General features: G+C 35.6%; 2 protein-coding genes and 1 long non-coding RNA gene across 3 annotated transcripts in view; 2 read left to right on the top strand and 1 right to left on the bottom strand.

The window, feature by feature from the left end:
- Positions 1–17,645, bottom strand: part of LOC149771468 (protein pellino-like) — a 52,500-nt gene extending 34,855 nt beyond the window's left edge. Inside the window, exons 1-2 of the mRNA XM_089948415.1 lie at positions 17,475–17,645; positions 8,360–8,458 (exon numbers count right to left, since the gene is read on the bottom strand). Coding sequence (XP_089804541.1) covers positions 8,360–8,458; positions 17,475–17,494 — 119 coding nt within the window. The 5' untranslated portion in view covers positions 17,495–17,645. The remainder of the gene's footprint in view (positions 1–8,359; positions 8,459–17,474) is intronic.
- LOC149771469 (uncharacterized) overlaps positions 1–27,081 on the top strand; it is a 63,150-nt gene that overhangs the window by 1,769 nt on the left and 34,300 nt on the right. The window contains exon 2 of the long non-coding RNA XR_016418275.1: positions 8,350–8,456. This is a non-coding gene — a long non-coding RNA (uncharacterized LOC149771469). The remainder of the gene's footprint in view (positions 1–8,349; positions 8,457–27,081) is intronic.
- On the top strand, positions 17,722–18,951 carry LOC149771470 (uncharacterized). Its single transcript, XM_089948419.1, has one exon. It carries the CDS (start codon positions 17,874–17,876, stop codon positions 18,165–18,167), a length of 294 nt encoding a protein of 97 aa, XP_089804545.1. The 5' UTR covers positions 17,722–17,873; the 3' UTR covers positions 18,168–18,951.

A 27,081-nucleotide genomic window follows, 5' to 3' on the forward strand; every position in this document is an offset into this window, starting at 1 on the left:
GGGTGTATTTAATAAGATCCAGATAAGCAGGTTCAGTAACTCTGGGTCGGATGAAAACCTATCATCATTGTTGCTTAATGCAGATGAGGGAATATCTGTCCTTGGTAATTCTGTTGTGAGACTGATGAAGTTGGTCCAAGATCTCCCATTTGAGTAGGATACTCAGAAGAGGAGACACTCCGATTCTTTTGATTCATGTATCACCTTCAGAACCTGAAGTGCTGGAGAGGTTTATACATTTGGTCATTACAATCAATAGAAAGAGCATCAATTATCCAGGCATTTTGGATCCAGGCCTGGTGAGACAAAGGTTAGGATTTTGGCATTCCTCCTCATCACCAATAGGTCCAACATAGGTTGATCCCACCAGAGTGAAAAATGAGGGATAAAGAAACAAGTCTGTTTTGCATTAGTTCCTTCTTGCAGGACAAAGAGTCCAAAAATAAGTTAGCAAGCTTTGGATATGTCGAAATTAAACATGGAACTGTCATTCAGGACACCACTTTAAAAATTCCCAAACAAGAATACAAAGGTCTGGGTAATTGGTTCTGCTTTGCTGTTTAAGATAAGTCACCACAGTGGAGCTGACAGACAGAATGAGAACTCCATTCTCATGTAGGTTCTCCAGCCACCAATGAAAAACTTTCAAAACGGTTTCATCTTGAGGATCAGAGGTCTCTGTAGGATTTTAAAACTAGGAGTCCAGGACTCCTATTTTGGGAAAAACCGGAGTCGAACCAGCATATGTTGCAGTCCCCTACCAGAAGCATACTGGGCATAGCTAAAGTGGTAAATTTCCAGATGAGTAGAACCAGTGGTTGCCACAGAATACAAGTTTCTAACTTTCTGAACCAATGACATATAGCTCTTGTTTGTCCATTACAGTGAGAGTGAATTATGTCAGGCCAAGGATATGTCTTATTTCAAACACGAAGCTAGGCTTCACACAAAGTGTTCCATGTGAAATATCAGTTCTAGCAACTTCCACAGTGTTCCATGTGAAATATCAGTTCTAGCAACTTCCACAGTGTTCCATGTGAAATATCAGTTCTAGCAACTTCTAGCACTCTGCTGAATCTCATTACAATCTTTGTCAATTTGCTGTTTAACCCCAAAATATTTATCCAAAGTTTGCAAACAACATTTTGTCTAACTCTTAACATGTCTAAGTCTTGATTTTGAGGTCACATGCACTATTTATTTGGCTACACTTGGAAACGAACCCAATAATGAAAGCTAGAGTTGTTCATTTGATGTACTTTTATACACAAGTACATCACTGGGTCTTTCTGCCTCTGAATTTAGTCACTGTAACTATCAGCACATTTTCCCACCACTTAGCAGCTAGTCAAGTCTTTCAACTTGCTGTCAAGCTATTGCGTTATGTTCTTCAAATGTACTCTTATAATGACAACATGTACATCTGGGGGTCTTTCAGCCAGTGAATTTTCTCACTGTAAATTGATCAACACATTTTCTCAATCAGCAGGTGGCTGAAGCAGGACTGGCAAGCCCTGTAATTTGCTGTCGGTAAAGTATGTGTCTGGAGGACTCCTGTATTAGTGATCTTCTGTGTCCAAGATAAAAAAATTTGCATCCAAATATGTGTGAATAAGCATTTTCAAGACCTCTGAAGGATGGTATGTGCTCTAGGGACATTACTGCAATCTTTTTGTTGCTTTCCTTACAAATCCTTCTGCTGTAAATATGACAGTAAGAAACTGGAAGATGGCATCCTTGATGGCTTGTTTTGAATTCCATCAACTTGACATTAAAGAGATTAGATCATGAAGATTGCAAGCATAGTTTGGCATATTATTGTCTTTAAGAAAGGTTGAGGTAAAGAGCATTGCAGCTTGTTCCACCGGTTTTAAGTTCATAGCTGCTGTTACAGGCAAGGCCATATTATGTTGGGCCTCTATGTTACAAAGTGGACATTTTATAAACATGTTTCCAAGTATTCTTTGAGATTCAGGGTGGGAGAAGGTAAGCTGTGTTCTGCCATATGAAGATCACCAGAGATATTAGATGTAATGTTGAGCCCATGGTAACATTACGAATCAACTTGTGGGGATTGAAATGGAGAACAGAGAAGGCATTTGCAAGAAAACACACGAAGATTCTTGGAACTTGTAATTGACAATATAAGCAGTCTCAAATTGGTAGTAACTTGTCAGATTGTGGAAGATATTGAACGTACAATAGATTCTTCCATAGAAAATGATCACCTGATGTTGAAACTGTAGATCTGGCAGGTGATGTAGAGGAAAAAGTTCAACAGAACTCCAATGGGAGTGGGTTGAAACTTTTCAGTTCAAACCAACAAAGTAGAATTTTACTCATCAATGTAAGATCAAATAATGATGAGGGAACATAGAGCCAGTTTTCATTGGTTTTGGATTAAGGTAGCGAAGCCAATGTCTCTTATGCTACCTGTGAAGTAGTCAGAGAAAAATGTTGAGGATGGCTGCTCACTACACTTTCAGCACGTTAAATTAAATCCCCTTACATATAAGGTTTCACAAAGAAAGGGGGGGGCCCTCGAGTGGCCTAGTGGTCTAAAGCGCCCTCCATTACGGATCACTGCCATCTCACCTCTGTCTGCGTGGGTTCGAGTCTCAGATTCGGCCAATGTGGGTATGTGAGAAAGCCTGCCAGTAGCTTCTCGTGGGTCGTGGTTCTTTCCAGGGGTTTTCCCGGGTTCTTCCTCCACCATTAATACTGGCCGCCTTGTATAGCCTATCTTGTGCTGAAAAATGGCGTTAAAACCTACAACAACAACGACAAAGAAAAGGCTCCTTTTGGGTGGCAGAGGTATGAGGGTGAGTGAAGAGATATTTCTTAGTAACCCAAGGCCCCAAGATGGACATTGTATGCCAGAAGTGACTAGAGGGTTAGACTGATGTTGTTCAGTTCTTGAGGCTGAGATTGGGTAAGGGATATTGATCCACATAGCCAGTCCATAATTATGATATGTGAGACTGTAACTGAGGCTGTTGATGCTGATTGCCCTCCATCTCACTCCCCATAAATGATACGGTTTTGAACCCTTGCAGACAAGCTGTTATTTTCATCCCTCTAGCTATGCTTCTGCACACATACCCCAATACCCAAAGAACTGCTGCCCACTGAATTTTGTCCATACTATGTAAGTCTGACATGTATTCAAGGAATGACAACCAGAGAAAACTACACATGTTGAGTGGCTATCAGACTGGTCTTACTCATGATCTAAATCTGTGGGACAAAACAGAGCAGACACTATATCCACATAGTGTAGCAAGTGTCCTGTTTTATGAACTTTGAGCATTCACTCAGTTACCCACTAGGATAAATACCTGTAAATGGGTGCACCTGACCTGTACAGGTAGAGAATTAGAACACAGCTATTGATATTTAAAAAGTGGGTGCTGAATAATCAATTCTATTAACAAATAACCTGGGAGGGTACATTTTGACTGCCTATACAGGTAAATACACTGAAGCTTTGCTTATAGCAACTACATCTACAAAGTAGAAGCTGAATCATCAATTCTAATAACAACATACCCATAGGAGGGCCATTTTCTGGGACTGCATACACAGATAAAATCACTGAAGCATCACTTATAGAAATTACAAGTATGGGCTGGATGCTACTGAGTAATAATGTTCTATACAGGTAAAGCATCACATATATGACTATAATGTTCTATACAGGTAAAGCATCACATATATGACTATAATGTTCTATACAGGTAAAGCATCACATATATGACTATGAATTCGACACTAAGACAAGATAATAAAGAAATTTAACTGTATGTATTGTGACTCTGCAGAAATTATACAGCAATACTAAATGAGTTTTCTATAGTATGCCCCAGATATGCACTTACTAATATACAGAGGTCTCGCTAAGATTTTAAAACTTGGAGTCCAGGACTCCCATTTTGGTAAAAATAGGAGTCCCACCATCAAAAGTTGCAGTCCCTTCTTTCCTACAGAATCAACACAGACATGAATGCATCTATTTTTAGATGGAGAGGTTTTCATAATGTAATCACTCACTTTAATATAGCTTCATTACAACAGTCCATTTACAGGATGGCAAATTTATGGTTTATTTATTTGTCTGCGTCCTTGTAGTAATTTTAGGCAATGGTTAAATGGTATCTGATTTTTTTCCCTATCTTCTCAAATACGTGTCAGGTCAGAAAACAGCTTAGACCTTAAAGCTCATCTCGCGAATTCCACAACATAGCATTGTCCCATATGTTTCTGACCTACATAATTTACATTTTAAAGTTAATAAAATAATACATTGGTTTTGCTTTCACTGCTCTGTAACTTTTTCTGAAAATATCTGCCTGATGATTTATGAAAACAGACAATCTAATAAACTGATACATCCCAGACTTAGCGAAGTCTGCCATTATTTCCCGTTAGGACTACTGGTTCACTTACAGTTTCAAACTAATTTTATGACGAAACAGTGTACAAGAGGCAGTTAATATATATCCAGATCACCGATTCTGATCTTAAAACACATGTTTGTAATATTTTATCATCAAAGGATAGCATGCAGGAAATTGATAGCTGCTACCTTACTCGGAAAAGGGTTAATGGTCAATCAACTATAAAAACATATGCTTCTGAATGGGAAAGAGTTTGTTTGTCAACATAATTGATATCAAAACTAGGCCTAGCTACTGATGTATTGATGAATACATTTCTGTAAAACACTAAAACTAACCGGGATAAGGCGAGCTGCATTTTAAAAAAAGTATGGTCAGTCAATGTACCTCTTAAATAGCTCTTGTTCGTCCATCAGAGTGATACTGAATTTTGTCAATCCAAGTAAGGACTTATTCCAAACACTAAGCTAGGCATCACACACTTAATTACACTTAGCTACTGTCCTATCCAAACTATCAATTCTACCAGCTTTAGCACTCTTCTGAATCTCATTACAATCTTTGTAAGTTTGCTGTTTAACCACAAAATACTTATCCAAATTTACAAATGGCAATTTGCCTAAGTCTCAACATGTCTTGATTCTCGTGCACTACTTATTCCGATACATTCGGAAATGGACACAATAATGAAAGCTAAAGTTGTTTATTTGATGTACTTCTATAAATGACCACATGTACATTTCTGTGTCTCACTGACTCGGAATTCAATCACTGTAAATATCAGTACATTTTCGCATCCAGCCGCCAGTCAAAGCCTTTGAACTTGCCGCCCAGCTATTGCATCATGTTCTTTTTTATGTACTCTTATAATGGCAACATGTATGTACATCAAGGGGTCCTTCAGTCACTGAATTCTGTCATTGTAAATATCAGCACAGCTAACTGATCAACACATTTTCCCACAAAGCAGGTGGCTGAAGCAGGACTGGCAAGTCTTTGAATTTTGCCGCACACCTATTACATGCATACAGAGGACTCCTGCCTCAGTGATTTTCTGCGTCCCAGATCAAAATTTGACGTCCAAATACGCATAATTAAGCGTTTCCGAGATCTCTGAATACAGTTATAGCAATGTGAGGGGATGCCATCTCAAACCAGCCAGGTATGTACCAAAGATGTCTGCGTGTTTGAAGACAACAAAGTGATAACAAAGAAAATTAGGAAACTTTGGTGGTGGCAATAGGAAGAACAGAAATTTATAGATGTAGTATACACTACTTCAAAGATAAACTCCTTCAACTAGTTTTGAAGTAGAAAACTTCCAATCTGCTTGCATGGATTTTGCAAGACCTCTCTGTCTGTAGAGAGCTCACTAATCATCACTGGCATAAGGTGGTGCTCTACAGTTTCCTATTTTGCATAGGGTTAGGATTTTAAAGAAAAAGAATTTCCCTTGCTTTCCTCACTGGTTATACTAGCTATTTAAAAAAGACCTTGTATATCTTAGGTATAATTCAAAGAACCTTTAATTCCCTTTATTTTGGTATATGATTGATGGGTGTAATATGGGTTATAGAGTATACAGCTTGGCTTTACTCCAGATGTGCACCTTTCAAAAAAGTACTAGCTCCACTTGCTCATTTTCACTTCCTGAACTTCAGAGATAAATTGTATAAAAAAGAGCCAATAACATTTTTTTCACATTTTATATATTTGGTAATTCATTCATTGCACTTTCTGAAGCTGGTATTGTCTAGTCTGGCAAAATTCATTTTCCCTATTTTAATAGCTGCTATGGATAGTGTACTTTAGACTAATTCAGGCTGATTTCTTAGCACAAGGGAGCATTCATTTTAGTTAGCAGTGTGTTTAAATCATGTACAATTTCCAAAAGTACAATATCCAAAGAAATATCATCCACATTACATTAATGTAGCATAGAGGTATGCCACCATTCTCTCCATTGTGTATGTTTTAAATGCAAACAACTTCACCTTACATACGTCCATCTCTCAAAAGTACATAATAACTGCTGAGCGCCCCCTAAGTAGTAATTGGTGATTTAGCATGATTTGGCACCAATCCTGGTATTACGGGGAGATCACTCTAATTGCCACTTAGGTGGGTGGGTAACTTTTAGCCTTTTAATTAAAAAGTGTTCACCTAGCAGGACTGGATTTATGAGGAAGCAGTAGTTCTCCCATGGTATTATGATTAGGTATTGTATTTTGAAGCAGAAACTGACACCTGCCATGGTTGGCATTAAGGTGTAGGGGTTTCTTCCTTCTGTTTGCATCATGTGCCAATCTGCAGGATGAATGCAGTAAAATTAGCCAAGGATTGCAATAAAATCTATGATGGAGTTCCACTAGCTTTAAGAACATTCACCAGAAATACTGGACATTAGTCAGACAAAGTGGATACTTAATCAGCTGAAACATTTCGATATCCACAGTAACGAGTGACAATCCAATATTCATGATGTCTGTATTATAGTTTTTCTGACAGTTGGGTTTGCCTTGGTATATTAAAATTGTTTAGGTCTATAATTGTTTTATTACATGATTTAGGGATGAAAAAGTAGGCAATTACATTTGCTTTAGAATACAACCAATGCTACTTCAAATGCATAACACTAAAATTGATTGACACGACATAAAAGTGAATGATGCAATTGACCACGACATAGGAAGAATGTGACATGAAGAAATATATGCCATCCAATGAAAACCCATCCTCCAATTCCTTAGAAAACAACTGAAAATACAAACTTAATGCTGAAATGCGAACCATGTACTTAGTCCTTAAGCAGTAATGGCAATACATGCAGTCGACAACTGCAGTGTTCATCAAGTTGAGTATATGCAACTTTGAACTAGCTGAGTTCTGTCTGCATCTGTACTATAAGAGACAGACAAGTCTTTTTTATTACTACAAGTCAGAACAAATGAATTGTATTCAAGTGTTTTAATACAACGCTCCCCTCTCCCGCTTAGAGAATTAAATGGTGTGTCCCAGAAAGACACTTGACTTTGGCAGATGTTCTTTAGAAATAAAGGCATTGGCCATTGTCAACACTGTTTGCTTATTGTCACCATAACAGCCTAGGAAACAAACTTGCAGGATGGCTGTTGTGCTTTTAGGATATTAATTTGCACATTATATGAACATATCAGGGGCAAAAATAGCAAACAATACTGATGGCTATTGTCATGCTAGGTTATCAGCTTGTGCATTAAATGAACACATCTGTGGCAAAAAATAGCAAACAAAACTGATGGCTATTGTCATGCTAGGTTATCAGTTTGTGCACAAGCATATATCTTCAAAATGTCTATGTAAACCTACATTATACAGGACAACTTCTGTAATTTAAACAAAAAAAAGAAAAAAGAAACCCAACCACTAGTTGATAATTAATACAAAATGACATGTATACTTTAGACTAATACTGCACCAGAGACCATCACTGCAACCAGCATAAGCAAGGAGCTACAATGGATTTACTTTCTAATTTCCTTAAAATTCTAAAAATTCTAAATATCTCTGGGCTTATGACTATTTGGGGTGGGAGGAGAGAGTGTGTGTGAAGGCTTCCAGTTTCAACATTTTTGCATTGTTATTCGAATATAGCCATCATATATATATATATATATATATATATATATATATATATATATATATATATATATATATATATATATATATATATATATATATATATCTATATATATATATATATATATATATATGAATAAAATGGTAAGCTATTATTTAACTATTATTCAGAGCACAACATAACTGGAAAAGCTTAAAAATCCCTTGTTGACCAAAACATGTTTTATTTTACTTGTCCTAAAATTTCAACAAATTATGGATGAGAAACTTCAAAGTACATGAAATTTCATTAGATTTAAAACCTGAAATGTACTAAATGTTTTTATTTTTCCAGCTGTACATACCCAAGCACAACCAGCTCCCCATATTTGACACCCTGATAATTACTGGCACCAGGTCCATTTTGAGGACTTGCAGGCTGGCGGCTATCTCTGTCATCAGGTCTGTAAAAGATTTTATGCAAGTGAAAATTCTGAACATGATTAAAACTAATCAACTGCAAAGTTCCAATTACAATTTTGCCATCAACAGCAGACAAGCTTTTTTTGTGGATAAAATTTCCAATTTCTATGACAAATTACTAATTTTTGCATGAGAAATCATAGTTCCTTACAAAGGAGGCTCAAGACTGAAAATCCATCATCAGTGATGATCTTCCAATCTTCTGATTAATTAGGCATACAAAACTTAGTTTGAATTCATCCAGGAGTTATCTATTAATGTCAGTATGCAAACCAACGTAACAGAGGAAAATCTGAATATACATGCATGCACAAAGTTTACCAACTATTTTCTGGTGATTCACATCCAATTACTTTATATACTAGGGTTAAAGGTGTTTGTTATCAATCTATCTTTTTATTTACTCTTTTTGTCATTATCTAACAAAGTTCAAGATAAGTGTCTCTTTATTCTTATTAAAATATATGTTCCTTCTTTAATTTAAACATTGTTACTATAGTGTTTAACACCATTTTTCAGCACACAATAGGCTATACATGGCGGCCAGTATTAATGGTGGAGGAAGAACCGGGGAAAACCCTAGAAAGAACCACCAACCAACGAAAAACTAATGACAAGCTTTCTACACATCCACATTGGCTGAATCCGAGAAATGTATACATTGTAAAATTGGAGAATTTTTTTTAAACATTCAACCCAGACTTATGACATTAAAATAAATTGATTTTTTTAGTTCAAGCCCACAAATGAACAATAAAATGCAGGCATTTTATTTCAATTGTCCTTTTCTAATACGGATGTAACATTTTGACACTTTGTAGTCCTTTTATTACTTAACTTTTAAGTTTAATGACAAATTTATTCTGTCTGCTTTTCTACTTTGATTTTTTCCTCAACTGCTTATATCATTTTATTATTTTTCAATTCTTCATTGTTACAATATATTACATCAACCTAGATTTTATTACATTCATTTCAATCTTGATTAAATAAAGAAATAAATGTCAACATAATTACATGTATATTTCTTGTATCAGATCCTTTAATTAAATCACTTTTAAAAGTTAGGATAGATACTTTGATTCATTCACATTTTAAATTTTACTGTAAGACCTATTTTAAATCAACTTCGATTTATGATATCAAGTTCACACTGTTACATTCTTTATATTAATAAAGTACACATACTTTTGTTAAGTAATGGACTTTTCATTGTAAGGGTAGTTTTAAATGTCAACCTTGATTTCTGCCATATTTTCAATTTAGATCAATAAAATGATATGTGTAAATAAAAAAAGTCCTCCCAACAAGAGTTTGCTTAGTTCACAAACGCTTTGACCTAATGAATAACCTATCGCAGATTTCTATGATGCGCTCAAAATAATGAAAGAAATATTACTCCAAACATCACAGGAGTTTTTGGAGGGAGGGGGCATCAAGATGTAGTATTATTGCTATTAAAGAATTGCGGTGGATTATTCATATCTTGAATTTGTATTTGATCATTGCTGACATTTTCATCACAACCCATTCATGCCATGGAAGCGTGGGGATCCCAAAAGCAGGCACAGCTCTGATGATCAGTCAGGCAATCAAGTAAATTTGGATATGAGTGTTCTCAAGTTTTAGCTGAATCTAACTTTCACCAATTACACTGAATAGAACTGTTGCATCTGAATCTGATAAATTAATTAGTAATAACTGCAATATGGTGACAAGTGACTTAATTATGGATGACTTTATTCAGAAATTTATTGTGGCTCTACAGAAACCACAAATACTGTATTTCATGTATTTTTTGTACTATTTAAAAGTTTTTGTACACAATACGGTTATCAAAAAAATAATTATTTAAATGTATCATAATGATTTGCACATATGACTTTGTATTTTTCAAGAGAAAAAACATTAAATTATATCAGACATAAAATTTATACTAAGAAGATTTTCGTTTGCAAAAAAAGATTGAAAATACCATATTGCCATTTTGTTTTTTATAAAAGTTAATAATTGTTGGTGAGAAAATATGAAGATTGATGCATAAGCATGGGCGCCTGCAGCATAGGTCAAGGGGGATCACATGACACCCCCCAAATCATACTATATATATATATATATATATATATATATATATATATATATATATATATATATATATATATATATATATATATATTCAGACAAGTTTAATCAAGCCAATGATGCTGAAAATATGTCACAAGATTCAGTTCAAAATGCTTAGTAAATATCAGCTTTAATTTCAGACTGCTTACTATACTAACTCTCCCCGCCGTGTTTATTAACAAACGACAAAGAACTTTATAGACCATACCATCAAGTATTATCGTTAATTAATTCTCCTTATTAAGTCCATCACTATAAAAAAACACCACGTAAATTTTAAAACGAGTTCAGAAGTTCTTTGATGTTTTCTTATCCAACAAAAATTACATCTCAGTACATGCTGAAGTGAAGACCAAAGACCATTGGTCAACTGGTTGTATTGTTTCATTATAGTCATACAAAAATAAAATATAAAAACCATGTCATTTTCTATCGTTAATGTGAAAGTTATGGACTCCGTTAAATCGATTTGTATATATACATATACTATCTTTTAAGTGCTTGCTCTGTTTTAACATTTAAATGCAAATCTATTCTACAACATACCTCACTATTATCTTTATTGGCGAGTTCAAATAAAAAGTAATGTGTATGATCGCTTGTCCTTATAACATCTGCTGTATGGACAACAGCTTCAATAGCACATTGACAGATTTTTGTTTCCCTAAAGAAAGCCTCATTACCCTAATGACAGCTTTGCTGATTTGACCTCTTCTGTCCATTCTTGCCCTCAATCTGGTTTCAACTGCATAACCAAAGCGCTAAGCATGTTTAATTACCATGTAAATAACACTGCATAGCCATGTGGTTGTTGTGACAACGTACATCATAATTAATACAAGAATGAATTGTTGATTTAGCGGTGCTTATTGATTATGGAATAAAGTAGGGTCGTAATGCATGAGGATTATCAAAATCATCAGATAACTGAAAATACCCTTTTTTCTCTTTGCAAAAGCTACAAAATAAAAGACTAACTATGGTATTGTACACTGATAAAATTTTGTTTCATCTCTCTCTCACATGCATGCGCATTAACTAAAATGTGATTTCAAGTTCTTTATTTTTTATTGCAACTTGATAAAGAGATTATTGTTGCTGTAAAAATACAAGTTGCACTTAATTTTTTGACAATGTGGACTCATATCGTTACGTACAATTTACCAATAAATAATACCCATAACTAATGCATGTTCAAATCATCTTAATCATTTTGCCAACATCACACAACAGCTGCATATGCTCTAAATGCAGATGAGCTTGCACTCACAAATAACAACAAAAATCTTTATTAGTGCTTTTATTTTTATTGTATTTAGATTCTTGAGCTGAGAGCAGAATCATAGAATGAGACAGAAAATATACGTTTACTTTGTATGTTTGTACTGTTATCTTGTCCAGTAGCATGTGTTCTGTAGAACTTGTTCCGGTACGATCCCTTTATTTTTCGTACTAGGTCAGTACCACCAAATGATAATTATTTATTTGACATACAATTTTTCAAACACTGAAATTAATAATTATTTTTTGTCTACAAAGAAATTACATTAAATACAGTAGGATCAACCATAGCCAAAGCAGTTAGTCAGGTTGTAGTTAATTGTAGTCATTGAGGGTCAGCTTAACAATTCTGAACAATATTCCTTTTGACAAAGCATTCAAATACATGTATATCAGTTGTCTGAAATGAAGCATAAGAGTGAGAGAAAAAAGAAAATGAAAGAAAAAAGGCAGATGAATTCATACTAAAAATGGCCAGTGACTCGCGTGTGGAACTCACTATCAGTGATATCAAAAGAAGCCACAGGGTTGGATCCTTGCAACAGGAGAACGGTGATCCTGGTTATATTTGTGAACTATCATAAATGCTATGAGATCAGCCCAGGCCCAACTGAAATCCCTTAAATACTGGCACAAAATGTACATGAATGAAGACTTTACAAGCACTAGAGTGATAACTGCTATGAAGGCAAAAGAACTGATGAAAGAAAGTGTGTGGATGTGTGATGGGGTTATTTGTTGTGAAAAAGGATAACGTATGAACTGGTCAAGGAACTCAGCTTAAAAGTTCTAATCAGGCACACTACCCTGTCTATATAATTCATTCAACCAACACATCAACACGTAAACCAAGAATCCAACCAAACTCTTACTCATACTAACTCGGACAATAATGATGAAAAGGTTGATGATTCCCTCGTGTGATTCTAATCTCAGATTTATCATATTTAGTTTTTCTTCATAAATTACATGCATATTCTGAACATGTTACAACTATACAGTGACCTCTCTCTTTCATGACCATATATGAAATAGAAAATTTCAGAATCCTAGAATAACATACACAAGTCTTAACAATTTAATATTGTGAATAAACTTTTGAGGAAATCCAAATTAAATCTGATGCTGAAAGTGTTGATGTGCTTACCATTTCTCGTAAAGTACTGTATCAACAGTCTTTTGGGGGGGATCACAATAATACAATCCAAAAAGAAATCCTTATTTTGAAATTTCAGTATAAATCTAAGTCTATTTTGAAGAATGTTATAAGAGCATTTTGTATTTTCAGAGAAGAAATAATCATAATAATTCCAAATCAAATACTGTAAACAACAATAACTTGAATCTGCTTTGATGTTAAAGCATGAATGAATAATCTTTCCAGTAACAAGATTTTATAGTCCTCTACTTGACCTCAGGTCACAATAAACATTTTCTAAAGAAGACTATTATCTAATGGAAAATAACCTAGAAACTTCTTAATTTTTACAAAATAAATGTTAGCTATAATTAGAAAGTCAGTTACTAATATTAAAATATATATATATAACCTGGACTATGTCAGATATGCCACGTAAATGGTACCGGAATTCCAATAACCTAGACACAGACCAAAAAAAACATGTTTACTTCTACAGTATCAATAATGATCCTAATATTAAACCCATACACATAGAGAATATCTTAGCTATGTACTACATGTAGTTGTTTACAGAATTTTAAAAAAATCAATAATTCAGGTCAAATAAACATGATTTTGGACAAGGTTAAGTCCAAAATACAATGCTACAGTACAATAGCATATAATGAAATAAAGAAACATATTTAAAAAAACTAACAAACACACAATACAAAATAAATATAGATAGCACAAACTATCGCCCAATATCATTCCTTTGTATTTTGTCTGAGGTATTTGAAAACTGTGTCTACAAAACATTTGCATAATTATATTGTTCAAAATAAATTGAAAATTCACCTAATCAATCTGGCTTTACGCCCTGTGACCCTACAACATATCAGTTAGTTGATATTTATAACAGAATCTATTTAGCTCTAGATCATGGAAAGGAAGTTAGAAAGTTAGAATTATCTTCTTTGACATTAGTAAAGCGTCTGATTGTGTTTGGCATTCCAAATTACTTTTTAGACTTAAGAACCCCGTTTGAAGTAGTCTACTGTCATGGTTAGAATATGTATTGTCATTAAGAAATCAAAGAGTTGTCCTGAATTCTTGATTTTCAATTCATAAATGAGGGAATCCCTCAAGGATCAATCATTGGACCATTATTATTTTTTAGTATATATTATAAATAATATCGTAAATGATATACATCATGAAGACTATTCACAGATCTACATATAACTGTTGAAAATCCAAATGAGGCTGGCAAAATCCTAAATTTGGACATCAAAATTACAGGACTGGTCCTGCCCCTGGCTAGTGACCTATAACCAAGACAAAACAGAGTCAATACTCATAACATGAAAGCAAAAATCAAATAACCGTCTTAAACTGGAGATGCCCAGTAAAGGTTTTTGAGATGTATTCCAATATATATGACAGTTACACTAGCATGTATAACAGTAAACAGTCATGACTGGAGCTGATGTAAAACTATCATGTGTGCAGTTTAAATAGAGGCAATTAAAAGGCAAAGCAGTTATGTATAAACCACCATTTCATGCATTAATTAACAGCCTCAAAACAGCTACTGTGATGTGTTTGAAGAGTGCAGTGGGTGAGCCAAATTTGCTAAATTGCATAGATAAATATATTACAAAGTGGAACAACTCAAGAGTAGGTAAATCAAACAGATGCAAGGTGCATGTAAGCCATCAAAAGTTATTACATGAGTGCTTTGAATAAGAATGTTTAAGTCGTCTGTATTGAAGATTATTGACAAGTTTGTAAATGGCAGCAATGCTTCTCTGAAGTCAAATTTTACCCCACATATAAAACGGAATGCATGATTATTTTAGTTCTTGGAATAGTGTTCAAATGTTATTCATTTCTGAAAGTGATTTAGGAAGCAAAGGAAAAAAACATCAATTTCGGAACTCTCGGTTAATGGAGTTTTACTTTGTAAAGCTCACCAGCAATAAGGGGGAGCGGGCAAATGACATGCATCATTCCATGTCTGTCACAATAGGAACATCATCTGTATGTAACATATTCAACATGCTGAATTACTGATCTTTGCTTTTATGAATGATTTTATCAATGAATTAGATTAACTGAAAGACAGTAATAAGCACATTCATATGTTTGCACTGATAATTTGTGTTGCCAAAGCATTACCACCCATACTGGACAGGGGTGTTTAACTGTAGTTCAGGCTTGTGGAATTTTAGTCAGGGATTGTGATTTTTTGTTGTCACCAGCCCGGATCTCGTGTCTAAAAAAAATTATTTGAACACTGAGCATACAGATCGCTTTGTCAAAATGGTAGTTAATCATGCTTATAAAAATAAATGAAACAATCTTTGAAGCATCATGCATCTTCAAAAAAGAAAAAGAAGTTGTTACTATGTGAGCATCTGCATGAAGACAAATTATGATCCAAATTTTTCTCTCTAAAAAACAATTTTTATAAGATAACTTTATTTTTTTTATTTCCTCTAATCGGACTATTCATAGCGAATGGATATCGTCACCTCCAGCATGATTACAACGTTCTGACATCATGGTTGCTGATCAAATCACTAGTCATTTAAGACATTTCTTTTGATCTATTTTGGGAAGAGAAAATCAAATAGAAAGATACATTTTGTTTGTTTATACAGTCATACGGGCACCAAGATGTTAGAATGGAATGTTTCTTCGGGCAAAATATCATGGTAAGTCAATCGTTCGGATTATGGACGTTTCGGCCCAGGACATTTCGCCCCACATGGTATATGGACGTTTCGCCCCAGGACATTTCGCCCCACATCAATGGAAATATCTGACATTTCTAGAAATTCACAAGCATTACACCATTGTCTTCATTTTACTTTAGGGGCCTACCGTTAAGATTTAATTTCATGCCCCATAATCCCATCACTCTCATCCATTTCAATAAAATGTATTTTCCCAATTTTGACATGTAGTAGTCTCCCTTTAAAATCTTTACCCTCTTCTATTCTCTCCCATTGGATTCCTGGACATTGTTCGATCTACTGATTTACGTGATATTAAAACAACTAGTACCAAGAAAAGGAAAGACTGCAAGTCATAGAGCCACTGATAAATTTCCATGCAAACACGTGCACGAGCTTCTATACCAAACGATCTGTCGGACAATGCACTTGAAGAATCATAATTTTTATCCTAAAACTCAGATTTTGATATACTAAGATCAAACGTTGTTTATTTATATGTCATTGTTTTTGTTATTAGTGAACGCCATAACATCTGTGTTAAATTGTAATTTCCTTGTCATAAAAGCTTACACGACTTACACACCCTGGCTGCAGCTTAATTACCTTGATACCACATTAGTAGATTATTTAAATATGAAGATCAAAGAAGTTACCTGGCTGTAATTAAGTCCTAATAACACTTGCTGGGAGCAATAGTGAACGCCAGAACATTTTTTTTCTTTATGGCACCAGACAGATGCACCCCTACTTATAAAAAAAAATAAAGTTGTTTTATATGTGTATATTTTCCAAAATTTTGTCCGGGTATTTATGTATTTCCCAATGTAATCTATAGGGATGTTCATCCTAGTCCGGTTTTTGTCACCTTACTCGAAATCCCTCCCCATAATTTCAAGTTGACCATGGCTAGAGGAAGGGACAGCCACTAAATCAAATTATCCATGTTTTATTATTATATTTTCTTATTGGATACAATCTATCCAATGATAATTTGTCATTGTTTTATTATTTTAAATTTAAATTGGGATTTTTATTTTAAATTTAATTTGGAATTTGGGCAAATAAAGGGTGGATTGTATTTGAGCGACAAATAAATCATATTGTTTTGTATGATTGATGATGTGTGTCGTTTCTCGCATTACCATTCTACTGAGACAGGCTGTACTCGAGTGAGGGTGCATACTTTATTTAATTGTACTTCTCCCGACTGGAGCAGGCCGTCTCTTTAACTATTTAGAATAATGCCAAAGAATTCAGATCACAAGGGACACTTAATTATATTTTTGATCATTTCAAAGTAAAATGAAGAACGTATTGAAATGCTGATGAATTTCTATAAATGTCCGATATTTCCATCAATGTGGGGCGAAATGTCCTGGGCCGAAACGCCCATGGGGCGAAACGTCCATGTACCATGTGGGGCGAAATGTCCATTGAAATGGGGCGAAATGTCCATTGAAGTGGGGCGAAATGTCTTGGGCCGAAACGTCCATGGGGCGAAACGTCCAGGTACCCAATCGTTCATGCATAGTGTGTTTTTATATCTGCTTTGAGTAACGTTATTATTAACGTCAGAGAGAGAGAGAGAGAGAGAGTCAGTCAATCAAGTCTGTCCTTGCCTAGTATCATGCAATGGTCAATCAGCTGTTATGTGGTTCCCGTCAAACCTGTACGTCACAAAAGCTGGTAAGGTACATCAGAAAATTATAACTAAGCAAATCAACCTACCTATCCTTGGATTTTGGCATTGCCGCTCCTAAAACTTATTTAAACATTTCTGTAAACGTACATTCTTACAAAGGCATCGCTTTGCTGTATTTGAAGTACATAATTTTGTTGTCGTTGTCTGCATTAAGTCACAAAGAACAAGGACAGTTGCTTACAGATGGCGCTGCTTTTAAATCTATGTTAACCAGAAGCTTTTCTGCATCGTTTTGTATACATTGTAACATTTCTGTATGCGTTTTGATGATAAGGAAGAAAGGCGGAAGTGCAAATTGTCAACACGTACGGAGTGAAATCGATGCATGTACCATCTCAGATTCCACTGGCAAGATAATCAAATATTCTGACCATTTTAACACTGCGCAAGTGGTCGGTTGATAACTATACCAGAAAACAACCAACATGGATCTAGAGGCATTCTCGTTATCTAATGTGGATTTACTGCAGCAATTGGCGACGTTGGCGTGGATCCATAACGGAGACCCTGCAATGTTAGAGAAAATAACTGCTGCAAGAGTTGGGTACGAGTTATATGAAAGACTTAGTGGGGCCAGAGAAATTGAGGCGCTGAAGAGAGAGACTATCCTCGCTATTGCTAAATACATAAAGGAGCACCCCAAGGCTTCTAAGGAAGAACTTAGTATGGAGATAGCCAATCACATCAGGAATTTTGCTCAAAAAGTGGAGAAAATGTAGGCTGCTGATAAAATCAGACTGTAAAAAAAATCAAACATTGTATATTATGAAAGAACATATTTCATTAGCAAATTGTACAGATAACTGACATTCTTCTTTTATATAGACTACATTAAGTAGAAAGACACAAATAGCCAAGCTGTAAACAATGAAAGCAGAAGGAAGAGAGCTCACTTGTAGAAAACAAATGCTACAGTTTTAAAAGCTGGATATTGGCACCATGGCCGATCACTCAACATATATGTTTATGTTTGGGGTAGTTTTTCTTCAAATTAATTGGAAGTTTCAACAAAATGGATTTTTTTTATAAAGTTCAATAACACAGGAAAGACGGTCAAGAAATTAAACAAAGAAGCAGACTTAAATGTAGTTGGTTGTTTATAATTTCAGTGAAGTATGCATAATTTCTAGTGATTTGTTTAATGAATGTGCAATGATAGTTTACTTTTTAGTTGATGTATTAATCTCTGAATGTTATAGTACACCTTGTGATGTCAGTGTTCTTTAATCAACAACACATTTGACAGTTTTTATCACAATTTTAGAATGATGTTGGATATACTTTGTTTCTTTCAGAGACATTATAAAGGCATTTATGTATATTATCTGAAATCTTCAAATTCTTTGTGATTTTAAAAAGACATTGTTTACATACTTATGATATCTACAAAAAATACTGGATGTGGCAAGTGATGAAAAAATTCAACCAGAAATTAATTGTGACAAAACTAAACATAAGAATTTTGTTGAAATGCTTTTGTAAATTAAAAAGTTTTGAAAAATTTGAATTCTTTAAATCATTGGTTCTCAAACTTTTTTTGCTGTCCATCTGAACATTGCTGAGGGTCTAAGCAGACCACTTAATGATTTTTCTTAGTGATGATTATACTGCTAGCTAATTATTGTAATATACTTTGCATAAAAGTGCTACATAAAAAAAAATTAATAATAATTAAACATTTTTTGTTATGCAAATAAAAGCACATAGCTTGCATTTTAACAGCAATACCTGGGGTTTTTAATAGCAAAGTTCAGGTTCTTCAGGGATGGTCCTGGCTTTTAAAAAGCTGTCGCCAAAAAAATCGCCAACCTCAATATTTTGTCGCCAATTTTCAAAAAGTGTCGCCAGAACAAGTAGTGTACATTTTTCCAAGGGTTAATTTAGCCTATTAATGTAACAGGCAATGAAAATTACAAAAGATGGGTTACTTAATTCTTTAATTACAACAAGCATTAACAAAATGTTACAAAGTGTTACATGAAGATCCGTCGCAATTTTAGGGCTGCCCACTTGTTGAATGCAGTTTCAAAGTCTAATTTTTCACATCTGTACGTGCTGATTCTCATGAAATTCTCGAGAGACGAGATGCAGAGTTTATTCCTGATGTCAGTTTTTATGAGGTTCATCTTACTGAATCTACGTTCACAGTCCACAGCACTGACAGGTGACACCAATAGTCTATCAGCAGCCCCCCCCCCCCCCATGGCTAGCTTCACAAAGCTTGTAGTGAATTGCTTCCTAAATCCCAAGAATGATCACTGAATGCTGTATAAATTTTCTCGACAAACAAAATATGATCTCCATTCCCACGAATGAAACTTACACGAGTCAACACCTGGCAATATTGGACCGTATATATAAGCATAAATTCACACCCAATTTAGAGATTCTTTCACTCTTGTATTTTGAGAAATAAATAATTATTATTAATTATGCAAAACTGGTTGGTTTTTTTTGTGCTATTTCTTGTTTCGGAGTTTAAGTCTCAGCAGCCGTAACACTGATTGATGGCCAAAGGAAAAGAACAATGAGTAAAATGCTGCACTGGCGACAGACATAATTGTGATTGAGATTTTTCCATTTGCTTTGTATTTATACACAGTAGTCGGTACTTCAAAGGTTATCGGTTTTCTATGAAGGTTCAGCAAAACTATTGTACAGGTATATGTAAAAAAAAAAAAAAAAAAAAAAAAAAAACAACAGAAGATTTAGCCATTCAATTAATTGTATCTGTTCTATTCACGTCTTCAGAAGTCGGTCAGTTGTAGGTATAGTGCGGTAGCATGATTGACTGTATCGCAGCATACAGTACTCAGCCCAGATGTCAGCATAAGCAGATTATGATGTAACAATGCACTGTAAAGATGGGGTTGTCAATACGAACAAAGGATTGTTTGTGTAACAGATTGATTCCAATGCATTGCTTAGTCAAGTTTGTGGCTTCCTTTCGTTCTCCCTTTTAATTTATCCAGTCCAAATCTATGATTGTATGTACAAATTAAATAACCAAAAAGTCTGTCGCCAAAAAAATCGCCAGATGGGATATTTTTGTCGCCAATAAGGAAAAAAAATCGCAATTTGCGACAATGGCGAAGCCCAGGACGATCCCTGTTCTTGTTCTGCAACCTTTATGCAGACCAACTGAATGGAGCTCACAGATCATCAGTGGTCCATATACCACAGTTTGATAACTTCATCTTTAGATCAAATATGAACTTAGATTTGATATGTACTTTTAATTAATTCAAGAACTGTTCTTCTCGGTCATGAAAACAAAAGTACAAGAAAAGTAGATCAGGGGTCAATATTTATTTATTTATATAGTTCTCTTTTTTGAACTATAACCTCTATTTCCCAGTATTCATATTTGCATTTAATGCTGGATTTAAGCAATACTTTCTTTTCAAGTAGAACATTTTCTGAGTTATTTTGGCCATATGACTCTAAAAACTATAGTGTAACAAATTTTAACTTAGTACCCAGATTACATTATAGTGATTGCAAATTAGTATTAAAAAATCCTTAACCAACTACCCTTAATTTTATTTTATTTTATATTTTTTATACCTTCTAAACATTCACAATAATAGCACTTTCAAAGATTTCTAAACACGTTTGAAACAACCCCTGTACCATGTACATGAAAGCAAATGTACGTGTGTCTTCAGATCATACTGTTCGTCCTCATATCTTTGTTGCAGATAAAACATTACTGTAACTATTTATACATAACACTAAAATGCATAAAATTACAGACATGGGTCCTTTATAGTTAGTATATAAACTAAACCCTTGTTTCCAAAAGACTCAACACCAACGTGAGTGCATCTGTTTTTTAGAAGGAGGGGTTTTCATAATGTAATCACTCATTTTATATAGCTTCATTACAAGTTCATTCATAGGATTGCAACCCTATGGTTTATTTGTTTGTTTACATACTTGTAGTTATTTTAGGCATTGGTTAAATAGTATCTGCTTTGCTTTTTTTGTATTTTAACAAATACAAGTCAGGTCAGAAAACAACTTTGACCTTACAATGCTTCTCGCGAATTCCACAACATAGCATTGTCTGACCTACAAAATTGCATTATAAAGTGAATTCTTCAATAACATCATACATAGGCTTTGCTTTCTATGAATTGTTTATAATTCTGACTATATTTGCCAGAAGATTTACAAAAACAGACAATGTAATAAACTGGTACTTCCCAGACATAGTTATGTCCGCCATTATTTCCCCATTACTGGTTTCACTTAGTTTCAAACTAATTTTATGACGAAATAGTGTACAAGAGACTGTCAAAATATCCAGATCACCCGATTCTGTTCTTAAAACACAAATTGCTATTTACATACTATTGTTAAAGTTTCAAAACACAAGTTTGTATGTTTTTATCATCAAAGGATAACATGCAGAAATTGGGCAGTGATAGTTGCTAACTTACTCAAGAAAGGGTTATTGTTCAATCAGCTATCAAAACACATGCCTGTGAATGTGTAACAGTTTGCTTGTCAGCATAAATGATTTTAAAACTAGGCCTAGCTACTGATGGCATGATGAATACATTTCGATACAACACAATACTAGAATAAACCTGGCTACAGCGAGGGGGCATCTAAAAAAGTATGGTCAGTCAATGTACCTCTAAAAAAAATCACAGAGCTAAGTTGTTTGCCTCCGAATTCAGTCAACGTAAATATCAGCCCATTTTCCATCCCAGCAGCCAGTCTTTGAACTTGCCACCCAACTATTGTATCATGTTCTTTTGATGTATAATGGCAACATGCACATCAGTGTGTCTTTCAGCCAATGAATTCTGTCATTGTAAATATCAGCACAGCTAATTGTTCAATATATTTTCCCACTAAGCAGGTGGCTGAAGGAGGACTGGTAAGGCTTTGAATTTTCCACCCACCTGTTACATGTGTACTGAGGACTCCTAGGTGATTTTCTGCATCCATGATATAAAAAAAATTGCGACCAAATATGCATGATTAAGCATTTCTGAGACCTGGGTGTGTGGGTGTAATTTTAATTCTCATCTGGATACATATTTTGCACATTTCTCTATTGCTATTCAGTAGTCAAAAAAATTGTGGGACACAAACTCAGGGCATGTGACTTAAAAGATCACAAGCTCTAACTCGAGTCCTTTAGCCCTGACAACAGTTCCATGTGCTCAAAAGGGTCCTATTTTCTTAATATTAGTCCTGATATCAACAATTGAACAGTTGCTCCAGTGCTCAAAGAATTTTTAAGACACAAGGCCAGGGTAAATTTCTTTAACACATTAACCCCTGGAGGTTTTTGACATTTTTGCCTGAAAATCGAGTAGGAAACACATTTAGAAAGCTATTTCTGAATAGATCCGAAAACACCAAAATCCCCGGCGATCTTTCAATAACATACTGCTTAGTTGTGTTAGAAACATCGTTTTTCATTGGCTATTTGACTCGCACATGAGCAGAAGGTAAAAGTTGAGTTCTTTTTTTCTTTTCTTTTTTTGCTAAATGGAGCCATTTGTTTTTGGTATCAAGACCATTATTTATTGCAAATGCCCATCTAATCTTATCCTACTTTTTGCAAAGGCTCATCTGTCTGTTTGCAGTTCATACCGGTTTGCCTTAGATCTGAGACCAAAAAGTCTAAAATCCGGACACAAAATCGGATTCCAACCTCGGGCGAATTTTGGGTAGAAAAATGAGGGTTTTTTTTAAATCTGTATTTTGTAGTGCAACTAGATATTCCAGATTATTTGGTACCATTGTAGAGCTACATCTGTCTACCTTTCTATAAAACCACCCACTTTAGTGTATCATGCATGACCATGACGCTACAGAGCTTGGCAGTAGGCTACTACCTCCTGCCCCATTAAGTCGTCGCTAGGGGTTAATGTGTTAAAAAAAATATCAGTCGCCTATATTTAAAAGCCACCTGCCTAAGAAGACCATATTTGTAACTATTGTGTTGAAAAAACCACCTTGTCCAGAAATATTAAATGGTTGTCCCTTATACTTGTGATATTGGTCATTAAACCCGTGTTCATATTTTACCTAAGAGTGCCTTACAATGTTTTCAATAATTTCACAATTTCTGCATGCACAGATATTTAATTCTGAATAATTGGTAGCATATACCTCTGCTTTTGCAATTTCTGACTTGATTGTCTTCAGGTCAATGTACAGTCTGCACTTCATCACAGTCTATATGTACAGATATGTAGTCAGTGGGCTTTGAGTAATTTTATCTCTCCTTTGAATACGTTCCCTGATCACATTAATGTTAAGAATATAAACTCCTATATCTCCTGAATCCAGCCCTCCTAAAAACAAAATTCTTTTTCTGCCTATATTAAATAGATGAAGGTTAATAAACCTTGCTGATTAAGGACCCTTGTCACAGACAGGTGGTGCTACTTTTAAGCTTTTGCAATGAACTTATATTGCTGCTGAATTCAGAATGTCTGCCACCTATCCACCCCCTCTACACCGATATAAAGGGCCAAAGCTTGTCAATTTGACAAGAGGGAAGCCAGCCTTCCTATTGTCTCTTGCAATTGGGTAAAGTCAACGAAAATGCAGTCTATCTACCAAGATGAGTAACCCAAACAACTCCAAAACCTTTTTTTTTCTGAGTCAAATACAAGTGTCCTTTGCAATCCCACTGGTACTAGATCCATTACTATATGGTAGATAAAGGCATTCTGTACTCCATTTCAAACCCCATTTACAATATAGTGGTCACATCTTTGTGTTGTTGGACTTGTTGTCTCTGGAGATTTTCAGGCTGACAGACAAGGCTGGCAATGCACTTACCTGGAAGTCAACAGCTAGAATATGAAAGAGGTTAACAGGATGGCCTACCCACCATGCAACAGCAAATGCTTTGACGGTTTCTGCTAATCTTCATCTTGTGCGGTGGGACACCTATTACACTTAACCTTGCTCAAGCCATGTCCTGCCCTGACCTTGCAAACCTCTTCCTTGATTGTCTCTTCTGTTTCTTGACTGGAGGAAGTGCAGAGGCAGGCAGCCCAAGAACTGACCTGCCATCTCTCTGCACAGCAACGATTACCTTACAGATCATCTTTGACTCACCCTCAATGATGTGCTTAGTGGAGACAATGGGATGAAGGATCATTCGCTGCACAATCCAAAAACCAGCCACAATCCCAGTCCTATACATGGAGACAATCTGATAATCAGTTTCAGAGTCTGTCATATCAAGGGGATAGGAAATAAAGTTTCTCTACCCCCATGCCTCTTCTCACCGTTGACTTTTGTCCACAACTGCTCACAGACAACTATCTGGTAGGCATAAGAATCTCTTTTTTACAAATTGCATTGGATTGATCTCTTTCAGCCAGGTGAGTGGGCAATCCAGATTGTCTCAGTGAGGCTTTGGTTCTTGTTTTACCAACCCTTTCCATTTCATCTTCTCCATTTGATGGAAGTAATGTTGGACTCAGTAAAGAACACACTTTTACAGCAGAGATCAGGGCACTAATCAAGAAGTGGACGATGAAGATTATTGAGAATCCACATTCTCCAGAGTTGGACTCCAAGCCTTTCTGGTCAGGACTGTCAATGACAAGCTCAGACCTCAGTCATCTAAATCAGTTCATACTTCCACCAAGATTCAAGATGGACGTGACAAGATCAGTCCGCCTCTCCATCCGTCAAAATGAATATGCAATCTGCCTCAATCTGACATGTATATTCTCACATTCCCATCTGTGGTTTACATACCTATAAAATTGTTATTAGTTTTGCATTGTCTCATAACTCCATGGGCAATTACAAAACTACTCCACTATGTCATCTTCTTGTTCTGTATGACAACTACTTCCATGGCTGCATACTTGGACACAATCCTCAAGAAACATATGATTAGTTTCATTCTAGTCAGTAGAAAGAACAATGTCACATCCCTTTTGCCACATCTAAGTTTTCTGGGAATTGGGAAGTCCGATCTTTTACCATCCCATCAGTTCATCCTTATGGGTATGGATTTTTGCACCAGCCTCAACCTGATACAGATGTGAGCATGTGTACAGATGGAAGTACCAGTGGTTGAGCAAGTCAACTGTTACCAGACTTCAACACTGTCCATCCTATCCCATCAGTTCATCCATCTGAGTATGGAATTTCTCACCCACCTCAACTTGATATGCCTTCCTCACCTTCGGATGGTCTGCATCATTATCTTCACAGAATCCATTTTCAAAATAAAATGGATGACAACCAGGGAGTTTCTACAACTTCTTGGATTTTGTTATGAAGCAGCAGATCTTATCTCACAGGGTCACCTTTACATGCACACTTTGCAAATAACCTCGATGTTTCAGTGGCATCTCTTTTCCATTCCACTCAATTGCCAGATTAACTTAACTAACAAGATAGTACATGTATTATTCCTGGAGCAGTGGTGAAACCAACTTTGGCTCATCACCAAAATATCTCTTGAACAGCCCAGCCGGATGGGACAATGTGTACAGACATAAGCACCAGTAATTGGGGAGCTTGGTAAACTGTTACGGGGCATTGACACAATCAGCAACCAATTAGGGACCATCCATTTAGTACTTTTTCATAAATCTGGCAAAGCTTACACCCCCACCACCCCCATACACATGTATGCCTTTTTTTACATCCCTCACTTGCGAACATACGTTTGCCCTGCACCCCACCCCAAATTCTATAGAACGGCCTGTATTTAATCCATGCAGAAACGACCAAGGATTAATAATGTTAACATGTTTAATAAAACAGATTGTCCACTGATGTTGAATGTCTGGCTGCATCAGAGAAATAAGCTGTGTAACTTGTAAACAGTTTGTCTAGTGTTTGCTAAAATTCAAATGCCAACTGAACCCAGTTGAACAGGTTATGTATTAGACAATTATCAAGGTTTCTCACACACAGCTCCTATGCATACATACATTATCAGTAGACCCCCCCCATATACAAGCATATGCATTTGGGTTACCCCCTTCCATGCGTACATACTAAATGGATGACCCCTAAGGTCTGGAGGACACAGATCTTCATATCAAGATGTTGAAGATGAAAGCTATTATCAAACCTTTCATTTTTCGAGCAACTGTCTTTAGACAACTCAGTGGTAGTGACATACCTACTCAAACAGGGTGGTACCAAATCCCCCGCTCTATACTCTAGTCTGGGAATTTTGCCATTGGTGCACACATTGCAAAATTGACATCCAGATTACACATATTCCTGGCAGTCTTGGCTGATTCTCTGTCAATGGAAGGACAAATTCTCCATCCAGAATGGTCCCTCTATCCATGGGTCTTTCATAAGATTTGCTTGCTTTGGAGGTGTCCAATGAACACTCTTTTTGCAACTTGTTAAATCACAAACTGCTCACTCTCTTTTCCCCTGTATCAGTTGGGAGGGTCTATTGGCATATGCCTATCCCCAAACAATCATAATTCTAAAGATTATACAATTCATAACTTGATCGGCCAGAAATGCAAACAATTTTGATTGCCCCTCTCCACTGGGAGAAATCCTGGATCAATGATCTTCTTGATCTAGCAATAGATCTACACAGGAAGATCCCAGCCAGGCCAAATCTTCTCAAACAGCCTTGGACCCACATGTTCCATG

The sequence above is a fragment of the Sinohyriopsis cumingii genome, unplaced genomic scaffold (assembly GCF_028554795.1).
Source record: "Sinohyriopsis cumingii isolate HCF-2022 unplaced genomic scaffold, ASM2855479v2 utg001831l, whole genome shotgun sequence".
NCBI classification, from domain to species: Eukaryota; Metazoa; Mollusca; class Bivalvia; order Unionida; family Unionidae; genus Sinohyriopsis; species Sinohyriopsis cumingii.

Bases quoted from the DNA above. Each gene is read 5' to 3' on its own strand.
- LOC149771470 (XM_089948419.1), top strand. From the start codon at position 17,874: ATGGATCTAGAGGCATTCTCGTTATCTAATGTGGATTTACTGCAGCAA.